Source organism: Thamnophis elegans, chromosome 6 (assembly GCF_009769535.1).
Source record: "Thamnophis elegans isolate rThaEle1 chromosome 6, rThaEle1.pri, whole genome shotgun sequence".
In the NCBI taxonomy this organism is placed as follows: domain Eukaryota; kingdom Metazoa; phylum Chordata; class Lepidosauria; order Squamata; family Colubridae; genus Thamnophis; species Thamnophis elegans.
The window spans coordinates 81,774,663-81,787,396 of record NC_045546.1 but is presented as its reverse complement, the minus strand read 5'-3'; the positions used below and the strand labels follow the sequence as shown (position 1 = coordinate 81,787,396).

Here is a 12,734-nt window from a genome sequence, read left to right as displayed (position 1 = left end):
GATAGATAGATAGATAGATAGATAGATAGATAATAAACAAACAAACAAACAAACAAATATTTTATAAAGGTTCAGGACCTGCAATAGCCACTATGTCAAAATGTGTGATCACACATTTTCACAGAATTAAAACTGTTGAAAATTATTTAAATGCTCACATGTGGTGTGATTTGTTTATCAGTAATAGTACATGGATTGAAACAGACCATGTCTCTGAAACCTTAGAGATGTAATTTTCAGGAAAACTTTTCAGGAAATTCAAGCTGTATAATTTAATGGGTAGGGACAGCACTAAAGGATTGGTCTTTCCCAGGGGTGGGTTGATGCCGGTTTTACTACCGGTTCTCAACCCGCGTGTGTGCGCGGTTCAATATAAATTGTTCTTTGCGCATGCGCAGAACAAGGCACAGTGAACTGCGCACACGCAATCACTAAAAATCAAAATGGCGGCAGCACAGCAGCGGCGAGTGAAACAGTTCGGGGGCGTGGGAGGCCTGGGTCACTGCTGGTTCTGCGACCCAGGCTAAATTCCACTACCGGTTCGGCTGAACCGGGCCGAACCGGGAGCAATCCATCTCTATTCCGTTGAACGATTTTGAAGGGAACTTTAAGGTCTATGGATGAGAGGTTTGACCAAGGCAAACAGACGTTTCAGAGAGCCGAGGTGGCGCAGTGGTTAGAGTGCAGTACTGCAGGCCACTTCAGCTGACTGTTATCTGCAGTTCAGCGGTTCAAATCTCACCGGCTCAAGGTTGACTCAGCCTTCCATCCTTCTGAGGTGGGTGAAATGAGGACCCAGACTGTGGGGGCGATATGCTGACTCTGTAAACCGCTTAGAGAGGGCTGAAAGCCCTATGAAGTGGTATATAAGTCTAACTGCTATTGCTATTTCCCACTTTCAGTTAATGTTTTTCTTGGGACTATGTCTTTTTGTTGCTTTTCTCATGTTTTTTTATGATTATGAGGCCTAGGCATGATAGATTATCCTCTGTTCCGATGAGAACCAATACAAGTAGGAATAACTCTTTTCTCCATTCAGCTCTTATCTCTCTGCTTGTTTTCCTGTGCTCAGCTAAGATTTTAAAATATCCATTGATTCATAGGAGAGAAACAAATAAGACTGTGTCACTGAATTAAAAGTTGATTGTTCATTTCTCGGTCCTGAGTCAATTACCTAGAGTTGTTGGTATAACCGGAAGCTGTGTAACTACTAACATTTGTTTATGTTTTATAATCCCTTTACTTACCACATCAAGCCATTAATTCACCGTAATGTGGAGCAAAGCAAGGACATTATTCATGACTACTTTGACCAATTCATGTGACTATAAAATTATGGGAAACCTCAGGAAGATGCCTCCCTCCCTCTTTCTTTCTTTCCTTCCTTCCCTTCCTTCCCTTCCCTCTTTCTTTCTTCCTTCCCTTCCCTCTTTCTTTCTTCCCTTCCCTCTTTCTTTCTTTCTTTCTTTCTTTCTTCCTTCCCTTCCCTCTTTCTTTCTTTCTTTCTTTCTTTCTACCCTTCCCTCCCCTCTTTCTTTCTTCCTTCCCTTCCCTCTTTCTTCCTTCTCTTCCCTCTTCCTTCCTTCCCTTCCCTTCCCTCTTCCTTCCCTTCCCTCTTTCTTCCTTCTCTTCCCTCTTCCTTCCCTTCCCTCTTTCTTTCCCTCTTTCTTTCCCTCTTTCTTTCTTCCTTCCCTTCCCTCTTCCTTCCCTTCCCTCTTTCTTCCTTCCCTTCCCTCTTTCTTCCTTCCCTTCCCTCTTCCTTCCCTTCCCTCTTCCTTCCCTTCCCTCTTTCTTTCCCTCTTTCTTTCCCTCTTTCTTTCCTTCTTTCTTTCTACCCTTCCCTTCCCTCCCCTCTTTCTTTCTTCCTTCCCTTCCCTCTTTCTTTCTTTCTTTCTTTCTTTCTTTCTTTCTACCCTTCCCTTCCCTCCCCTTTCTTTCTTCCTTCCCTTCCCTCTTTCTTCCTTCTCTTCCCTCTTCCTTCCTTCCCTTCCCTCTTCTTTCCCTTCCCTCTTTCTTCCTTCTCTTCCCTCTTCCTTCCCTTCCGTCTTTCTTTCCCTCTTTCTTTCTTCCTTCCCTTCCCTCTTTCTTTCTTTCTTTCTTTCTTTCTTTCTTTCTTTCTTTCTACCCTTCCCTTCCCTCCCCTCTTTCTTTCTTTCTTTCTTCCTTCCCTTCCCTCTTCCTTCCCTTCCCTCTTTCTTCTTTCCCTTCCCTTCCCTCTTTCTTCCTTCCCTTCCCTCTTCCTTCCCTTCCCTCTTCCTTCCCTTCCCTCTTTCTTTCCCTCTTTCTTTCCTTCTTTCTTTCTACCCTTCCCTTCCCTCCCCTCTTTCTTTCTTCCTTCCCTTCCCTCTTTCTTTCTTTCTTTCTTTCTACCCTTCCCTTACTTCCCCGCTTTCTTTCTTCCTTCCCTCTTTCTTTCTTTCTTTCTTTCTTTCTTTCTTTCTTTCTTTCTTTCTTTCTTTCTTTCTTTCTTTCTTTCTTTCTTTCTTTCTTTCTTTAACGTGAGATGTTATTGACCTTTCTAAGAAAAACCCAGTGGTTTATTTTGCCTGGAGCAGTTGTCAGGTTACACACTAGCAGCATGAGAGCATTAGTCATTTTCAGAGAACTTGATGGAACCGAATCTCCTGGCCAGCATTTGGAACTGTGATGGGCTGCAGCATCTGCTTGTCTTAACTACTAGGACTCTGGGCACGAGGCACTTCAGCTCTGAGTTAAGCAGCTCTTTCACCACAGAACAAAGCCAGAAGCTTAGAGGAAAACATTCTTGTTTGGCTCCGTCTGCTAAATATTTCTATTGGTATGAGCCAGCGTAGTCTCTCAAATTGGATAGGATTATCTTAGAATAGACCTGCAAGGGTTAGGGTTATAATGCAAGAGTTAGAGTTAGTAATATATTGTATATGTGCAATCCAGTCATTAAATTAACAAAGGTCTGTCCTCAAAAAGGAAAAAATTGATATAATTGGCATTGACATAGGCCAGCAGAACTCTCTATTTTTAATACATAATGGAAGTTGCAGCTGTTATTATTCTTTTCTTGTTACTATTGTTTTTTTTTTAAGATATATTTTTATTCTTTTTTAAACAAAACAACACATACAAAACAAAGCAAGAGAAGAAAAAAGAACAACTTTCCTCCATTTCATCAAGCATGTTGTTTGGTTACAAGTTTTTGTGCATCAATTCTTAAGTTTAGGATTAACACCACTGGTTTACATTAAACATAACTGAATGTTTCGCTGTCCTTGAGCATTGTGTGTTCAAATTACCATTAATATTCTTTCATTTGTAACAATCCTTGTTTCCTTGAATTCATAATTATCTATCAAATAACAATGAGTCTTTAAAGTATTATAGTATCACCTATCTCTAAGGAGGAAAAGCGAAGATTAGAACAAAGAATTTCCATTGATTTATAATAAACATTCATATTTTCAATTGACCATAATGTCACCAATCATCCAGAATTCCAAGAATGGTTTCCCATTATTAATTATTAATCCATATAGTGGTTAATTATTTCAATTCATGTATATATGAATTATTCCTTACATCATCATTGATCCGTTTAATATACAAAGATCTTTCTAATACAAAATGGTCACTACATACGATTATACCAAAGTATTCAAATCATCCCACTCTTATACATTAAAATCATTATTGTCCTTTATATATCATATAATAGCAATAGCAATAGCAGTTAGACTTATATACCGCTTCATAGGGCTTTCAGCCCTCTCTAAGCGGTTTACAGAGTCAGCATATTGCCCCCACAGTCTGGGTCCTGTGGTTAGGGTGCAGTACTGCAGGCCACTTCAGCTGACTGTTATCTGTAGTTCAGCGGTTCTAATCTCACTGGCTCAAGGTTGACTCAGCCTTCCATCCTTCCGAGGTGGGTGAAATGAGGACCCAGACTGTGGGGGCGATATGCTGACTCTGTAAACCGCTTAGAGAGGGCTGAAAGTCCTATGAAGCGGTATATAAGTCTAACTGCTATTGCTATTGCTATTGCTGATAACCACTGGGACCACCACAGCTGGTTTATGCCATAACCTGCCATGATTTTTATAGGTATTCTAGTACATTATTCAAGTAGCCAGCTCTTGAGCAGCCAAAACCAAGCCTTCAATTTCTTTGTTTAATGTTCCAGTTGTAAGCCATTGCCAGGTTTCATCTTTGCCCAGTTTCCCTGAAAACATTTGTAGAAACTGTCCATATAATGGTTTTCCTTGCCAGCATTCTGTGTTTTATTACATTATTTTGATATTCATGTTTGGTTTTCTGCTCATTCAGTAACTTCCAATTTTTAAATTATTATTATAGCAACAGAATTGTATCACAGCGGCCAGTTGTTTAGCCGGATTTGGCATTGGTTACTAGTCGGGCCCCACCCAGGGGCCTAGGACGTCGTAACGTATTTTCGTAATATGCGTGCAGATCCAAGCAGTGCGGCTTTTTGCATTTGACTGATGGTGATTTTGTCAATTTTTAACTGTTTTAAATGTAATTCCAGTGCTTTTGGAATTGCACCCAGTGTGCCAATTACCACTGGAATTACCACTGCTGGTTTGTGCCATAGTCGTTGAATTTCGATTTTTAAGTCCTGGTATTTTGTGGTTTTTTCATGTTCCTTCTCGTCGACCCTGCTATCACCTGGTATTGTGATGTCTATGATTGTAACCTTATTTTTCTCAACCAGTGTGATGTCTGGTGTATTATGCGCCTGTATTTTGTCCGTTTGTATACGAAAAACCCACAAGATCCTGACCATCTGATTTTCGGTGACTTTTTCAGGCTGATGTTCCCACCAGTTTGTTGCTGTTTTAATATTATAATTTTTGCACAAATTCCAGTGGATCATTTGTGCTACTGAATTGTGCTGCAATTTATAATCAGTCTGCGCAATTTTTTTACAGCAGCTGAGTATGTGATCAACAGTTTCATCAGCTTCTTTGCAAAGTCTGCATTTGGCATCATCAGAGGATTTTTCAATTTTGGCCTTAATGGCATTTGTGCGGATAGCTTGTTCTTGCGCAGCCAGGATTCATGACTGATTGTTGCTGTTGGTGTTGTTGTTGTTGCTGGAATCCTTAGGACTGTGCAGAATACCTATATATCTTGGAACTCATAGTTCTCATAACTCCAATTTTGAGTGATGAATTTTGTGCATGTTACCATGGATGGAAAGCCACTAACAAGGTGATATTGGAATGAATGGGTACAATTCTGCTGTCTACTCTGTTTCATCTGTCATTAAAAAAAAATAAGATGGTTTAGTCTATTCGATGAAAGGAACAAAATGGGACATTTTTATTACATTTTAAAGCAGATGATCATCTTTGCACATGTAATACAAAATTCCAAGTGAAGAAGAGAAAATAAAGACCAGGGGTGTCAAACTCGATTTCATTGCGGGCTGCATCAGGGTTGTGTTTGACCTTGGGGGGTGGGGGGGCGGATGGTCATGGCCAGCTCGACGTCACTCATCGAGGCTCCGTTTCCAGCCAAGACAGCCTCCTGCAGCCCTCTGCCAGTGAAAATGAGCTCCATTTTTGCTGGCAGAGGCACTGCGGGCCGGTCTTCACTGTTTCCCGGACGGGCCTGATTTAAGCACCCTGCGGGCTGAGTTTAACACCCGTGATAAAGACACAAAAGCCTGAGTTTGGTTTGACATTTGGTTATGATCCAATAGATAGTTTTTAAAAAAAATCATTGCTCTTGCCAAATGCCTTGTGAATTCTAATCAGTACTCTTTGTCTGGAAGAAAACTATAAGAGATATTTTAATGTCTTAATATATTAGGAACAGTACAAAGAATAGTTCTATCCTTGACTGTTCGGACCCCCCTTCTCCATCCAGGAATGAAAGCCAAAAGCCACGTAACTAGAAAGGTTTATTTTAATCTGTCCAAGCTCTTGTTGGCTGCAAGCCCAAATAAACAAAGATAATTAGCTCTGGCAGAAAGTCCTATAACTCACACCACAATGCAAACCCGGCTTCTCTTATCTCAAACCACTTATCCAAGTTGGCTTCTCTCGGTTTGTGAACACAAACAAGAACAATCATGAGAACGGGAACGTTGACTTCTGCAACCAGGGCGTCTCTTTTATCAGCAGAAGGGGAACTTGATCAGCATCAGCTGTTTGTAATCGCCTCCTGTAGTTACTCCGTTGTTCTTTACGCTGAGTAGACTTGCGCCTGCATGCATCCTGATACAACTCCCAAATGTTTTCCTGAACGTTCCCTTTGATCCAATGCTCTGCCGCCACCTGGTGGCCAACCAGTCTCTCCTCGCCCTGCTCGGAGTCGACACCCTGTCCAGGGTCCTCCACCTCCTCCAAGGCCGACTCATAAGACCCCTCGCTGTCAGAGTCTGGCAGCAGCTCCAACGGCTCCTGCCAGGCCACAACACTTGACTATGTTAATATAGTTTGTTTATGCTACTTTTTATTAATACTAATAATAATAACTCTTCCTGCAGTGCACATACTGTAGAAATAGAAATTGTAAACTTGAGTTTGTACCCTTCTTAGTACTAAAAGGAGAGAATTAAGTATGGGGAAAGGAGCAATCTTGCCCTAAGCTTACAAAAGTTCTGAGAGTAGCTTTTGAAGAAGTAGGGACAGCAAGGAACATACCTGTAGAAAAAAGGGAAACAAAGTAGATGGATTAATTTGAAGGATTTAGGTATTAAGTTTACAGAAAATCCCTAGATAAATGAAGGTAGATTAGATGATTATGAGCCGAGGTGGCGGAGTGGTTAGAGTGCTGTACTGCAGCCACTTCAGCTGACTGTTATCTGGAGTTCGGCGGTTCAAATCTCACCGGCTCAGGGTTGACTCAGCCTTCCATCCTTCCGAGGTGGGTAAAATGAGGACCCGGATTGTTGTTGGGGGCAATATGCTGACTCTGTAAACCGCTTAGAGAGGTCTGAAAGCCCTATGAAGCGGTATATAAGTCTAGCTGCTATTGCTATTGCTATGGTAAATTAAAGGGTAAAGTAAATTTAAGGTAGGTCTCATTCAACAAAAGAGCAAAGATTGCTACCCTCCCTCCACAGCTCCAATAGTCTCTTCGGAATTGCAAACTTTTACCAAGTCCACAGTTGGGTAGCACTTATATTGTTCTCTGTGGAATATATTCTTATGATAACATTTTTCATAAATTTCAGGGAATATTTTATGTACTTCTTAATCTCTGAAGCTAAAAAAAAGTCATGTGCCAAATAAAATCTGGCCATCTCATTCCAATCTCTCACGATGGCATATGTTATAAGACTGTGATGGCAAACCTATGTGGCGGAGGTGGCGCGCAGAGCCGTCGCCGGCTGCTCTTCTGGGTTCCGTCACGCCCATGTGCGCCAGCCAGCTGGTCCAGCACACATGCGCCTTGGCCAGCTGCTCCCTTCCTGGTTCTGGTGCTCCAGAGCGTACGCTGCACTTTCGGCACAGAGTGCCGAAAAGATTAACCATCATTATTATAGGAGAAGTAGTAAGGAGAATTACTGATTTTAAGAAAGAGTCTACACATTTCTGCAAATGTAGAGAATTGGTTTTTATTAGAAACTCGTGACTGAATGTTTCCTTATTCATTTATTTTTTTGTCTTTTCCAGCTACCAAGTCAGTGCATCCGAATCCGAAAATCGCCTTAGGGTGAACCAATGTATAGAAGAAGCAATGATAAGTTTCTTCTTGTTCCTCCAAGAAATGTCTCATTTTAAAGAACAAAATCCTGGCAAGGTAAAATTAGGCTTGCGATGTCTTCCATTTCATTCGACGGACTTTTCTTTTTTAAAAAACCTTTGGCAACGTTTTTATATAAAAATCTTAACATTCCATCCTACAGTATATGTGTGCTGGATCAGTAAATAAATTGAATTACTATTAGGGAATTCCAAATCCGTAAACTAGATTATGAAGTTTAAAACATCCTGGAAGAAGGCAATGGAAAAGGACTTTTGTTCTGCTGCTTTAAAAAAAAACCCTGTATAGATATATCCATGAAATCACAAGGAAGGAATGATGGGAAAGATTTGCTTTTTCACATAGCTGTATATAAGTAAATCGGTTCACCGACAAAAGGGCGACCGACAAAAGCATGCCCAACTAAACCGCGGTGACAAAACCGCGAGTTCTAAACCACGCCGACGAATGAGCGATGAAGCGCACCGACAACAGCGCACCAACAGAAGCGTGCTGTAAACCTAACCCTGAACCTAACCCTGAACTTAACCCTAAACCTAACCCTAAAATTAACCTTGAACCTAACCCTTACCTTAACTTAAATTGCGCTTCTGTCGGTGCACTGTTGTCGGCCCGTTGATGACGTCGCGGTTTTGGCGACGCGGTTTAGTCAGCGCTCTTTAGTCGAGCGCGCATTTGTCGGGTCACGAGTAAATCACATTAAGTTCAATAGAACCTGTAGACGTGCATCATTAAAAAATATAACATACGATACAGTCGCATTAACAGTAAAAAAAATTTGTCCTATTGAATGAGTAATTTCATTTTTATGGCCATAGACAGTTTAACATTCCGAGGCATATGTATGAAATAGTAATATATTGTATATGTGCAATCCAGTCTTTTTTAAAAATCCACTAAAGTGTTGCAGAGGATGCTAGAAAGAGAACATGACCCCCCCCCCAGTTGTGCTCTAACATTCACACTCCCGTTCTGCATCTAATATTTTCTTCTGCACCTTTCGTTGTACAGTCCTGCTTGAAATGATGAGACGTTTTAAGCTTAATCACAATCAGACTTTGCAAACTGTTTCCCCGCAAGATCTAGAAATAGGGCATCTTTTTGTGAATCAGATGTCCTAGCATTTCTGTGTGATTTCTTTTGGTTATTGGGGGCTCCCTTCTATGTAATAAATATATAATTTATATAATGGGCTGCCTGCGTATGGACATTTTTAAAGAGAATGTGTGCCCAAAGAGGGTACACCAAGGTATGGCAAAAAATAGTAAAAAGTCACATGTCCTACATTTCTCCACCCCCACCAAATTAACTTAATTGAGAATTGTACATGCATAAATCTCATAATACTAAAGAGTATCTGAAAAATCAGATGCCAGCATAGACTCACAATTCACACCTTCATCCCAGGGGTGGGTTCTGGCGGCAGAGGTGGGTTCCTACCAGTTTGCACCTATTCAGTAAAACCGGTTCGTCAAATCTACCGAACCGGTTAGAAGAGGTTCCACCAGTGGACCCGGAAAGCAGGCCACACCTACAGAAGAGGTTCCAAACTTTTTTGAAACCCACCACTGGTCCTTGGATGTGATTATTCTACACTATCATGCTCCTATTTATAAAACTCAGTGCCTCTGTGAAAGGATGACTACTGCGTTTGTGGTGCAATCAGAACATTGTGTGTGTTGAAGTTGTTTTAACGCAGACCAAAGATGCCTTTTAAAAAACAAGCTTACATCATATTCTTATGCATGCCAGTGCTGTGTTTGAGGTAATTTAAGGTGGTTCTGACAAGTGTCGTCGTCATCTTCATATCTGGTCCCATGGCCGGCAAGCCACTCCCACAAAGGAGGCCACACCCACAGAGTAGGTTCCAACAATTTTTGAAACCCACCACTGTCTGGCGGGCACTACTGCTGGTTTGCTTGTGGGTGCACTGCTCACACATGCTTTGCACGCATGCGCGCTGCGTTAAAAATTGTTCCGCGCAGAAGTGAAAAACAAGATGGCGGCACTTGCAGCCCCACCCAGAGAACCGGTTCAGGGGCATGGCAAGCCTGGGTTGCTGCCGGTTCAAATGACCATGCCGCCAAACCACTACCGCTTCAGCCTAACCGGTCCAAACTGGTAGGAACCCACCACTACTTCATACCAATTTAAGAGCCATTGATTCAATTATTATTAGGAATCTTTGTTAATTTCCTATTCCTACTTTTGGGGAAGAAAGGAAAATTAATTCCTTTGTTCTTCCCTATGCTTTTCCCACCTAAAATATCTAATACAGGTTCTGCTCCCTGTCTGTTCTTCCTAAAACATATCCAGCTGTTTTAGGGGAGAAGAAATTTGGATGGAACATTCTACAATCTCAGGACACATTAAAAGATTTATATGTTACAGGGACTGAATGTTACTGAATGATATGATTGACCTTTGTTCTTTTTTTAAAAACAGTTTTGCCTCCTGGTGTGTAGCATATGCACATTCTTCACAGTCTTGGGAAGTTACATTCCTGGAGTTGTACTCTCCTATCTTCTATGTAAGTTCTTTCAAATGCATAAGGGATTGGGTCTGGAAGTTCTTTGGTAACATCATAGATGCCCCCTGCAATATGTAACCATATTCACATAGTGTTCATAATTGTGGTTCACCAACAAAAGGGCGAACGACAAAACCGCGCTAGACTAAACCGCGTCGCTGACGTCATCAACAGGGCGACAACAGAACGGAGACAGAAGCGCGCTGTAAAAGTAACCCTAAACCTAAACTTAACCCCTAACCCTAAACCTAATCCTAAACCTAACCCTTAACCTAATCCTAAACCTAACCCTTAACCTAACCCTAAAGCTAACCCTTACCTTAAGTTAAATCGGCTTTCTTTCGACACACTATTGTAAAGCGCCCTTTTTTCGACGCAGTGGCTGTTGTCGCCGCGTTGATGACATCAGCGACGCGGTTTAGTCGGGCGCGGTTTTGTCGTTCACCCTTTTGTCGGGTCAGACATAATTGTAACAAGATGTGTGCTTAGAAGAAGAAAAAAAATAACATTTTCCTCATTGTGACCACAGTCCTGAGAAATACAATAACTGTTGAAAGTATTTGTATAATATTAGACAAATATATAGTATGAAAATATTTGAATAATAGAGCTACGGTGGTTAGAATGCAGTATTGCAGGCTAATTCAGCTCACTGCCAGGAGTTCGATCCTGACTGGCTCAAGGTTGACTCAGGCTTCCATCCTTCCAAAGTCCGTAAAATGAGGACCCAGATTATTAGGGGCAATATGCTGACTCTGTAAACCTCTTAGAGGGAGCTGTGAAACATTATGAAGCTGAATATAAGTCTTAAGTGCAATTGCTATTGCTGATATGTTTCAGAGTAACAATTTGAAAGCCATTTATAAAATAAATAAAAACAATGAATTAAAAGGTTACTGACAAATGAAAGTACTTTTATTAAATTTTATTTCCTTACGGGTTATGTTGATGCACTTCTAATGAATGCATGTTCCACTAAACAGTAGTCCTAATTTCAATCAGAAATGCGTACAATTCCATTGTTAGTATTCAGATGACTGCACATCTGAATACTGGTTGCACCAGTCATTTGTGCAACAATTATGCCAATTTATTTATTTCCATGTCATAACATTATTATTCCAGTTTTGTAGATTAAGAATAATAAGCAAAGCCTGCTAAAAGTCATTTAGACTTCATAGCTTTGCAACCAAGTTTCCCCTTGAAAATCTGCAAATTGTTTGTTATATAACTTAAACTGATGCATAGTTATTTGTGATATCTGTGTCAAAGCCGTGTGTCTCAAAAATATAACATTCTGCATGGTTTTATATTTTGTTCTTCCTTTGACAGTATTATGTGCGTTTTTATGTCCGTTCTTCAAGTGCAATGAATTTGGGCAAAAGGTATATAGCCACATTAAGTCATATCTTCTGAAACTGAACTTTGGAATACAAGACTTTATCAACCAAAAGTTAAAAGAGAGAGCAGGTGAGCAACTAGCAATTTCAGCTTCCTTGATGTATATTTTTAAAAAATGGCACTTTATCCACTGAAATACGCAGGTACAAAAATATTCTTACCATCTTTATGAAAAATAAAAATAAAGAGCCGAGGTGGCGCAGTGGTTAGGGTGCAGTACTGCAGGCCACTTCAGCTGACTGCTATCTGCAGTTCGGCGGTTCTAATCTCACCGGCTCAGGGTTGACTCAGCCTTCCATCCTTCCGAGGTGGGTGAAATGAGGATCCAGACTGTGGGGACGATATGCTGACTCTGTAAACTGCTTAGAGAGGGCTGAAAGCCCTATGAAGCGGTATAGAAGTCTAACTGCTATTGCTATTGCTATAAGCTTCAAAACCTAATTGTATTTTATTTCTTGTAGCAATTAATGATCGCTCCATGTATGTCTTTTAAATGACTATATCCTGAGTAAGGTAAAATGCTATATAAATAAGTAGACCGATGTACCTAATCAGCTGGTTTTAAATGCAAATTGTGGCTAAAGGGCATCACTCAGTTGTAATGCATGCCTTTTTATCAGTATTGCAAATAAATGAAAATAGAAATACTTGACTAGCATAATAAGCAGAAATCCTAAACTGATAGAGTCTTCTTTTCCAGAAATGATCAAAACGAAACCAAGTGAGGATGACAGTGAACTGGATTTATCAGCTTTATGTCCTAAGGTTGGTTGGTTCTTATATCATGTTTTTAAAGTTTTTTTTTTTATGACAGTGAAGCACATGAACTTTTATTTGCTTTCACAGAGCGTATTTCTGCTCCCTCCCTTTATAAAAAAAACGAGGTGGAATAAGCTAACCTTTGCCTACTGAACGGTGCACTCAATGTGATTTCTTTCTACGCAAATATACACAGCATTGCAAAATAAAACTTACATTTTTGTCTAAATATCTTGATCCAAGAAGCTTGTCATTTTTTTTTTTAAAAAAAAGTAGACTTAAACATATCAACATTTAAATATTTGTTGGTATATCTCCATCACCTGAATAAAGAAGC

The 12,734-nt window shown here is 40.4% G+C and overlaps 1 protein-coding gene across 2 annotated transcripts in view; it reads left to right on the top strand.

Annotated features, from left to right (window-relative positions):
* RETREG1 (reticulophagy regulator 1) overlaps positions 1-12,734 on the top strand; it is a 57,766-nt gene that overhangs the window by 39,266 nt on the left and 5,766 nt on the right. For both annotated transcript variants that reach the window (XM_032219717.1, XM_032219718.1), the window contains 4 exons: positions 7,617-7,743; positions 10,153-10,237; positions 11,570-11,707; positions 12,339-12,403. In XM_032219717.1, the coding sequence (XP_032075608.1) occupies positions 7,617-7,743; positions 10,153-10,237; positions 11,570-11,707; positions 12,339-12,403 (415 nt within the window). The remainder of the gene's footprint in view (positions 1-7,616; positions 7,744-10,152; positions 10,238-11,569; positions 11,708-12,338; positions 12,404-12,734) is intronic.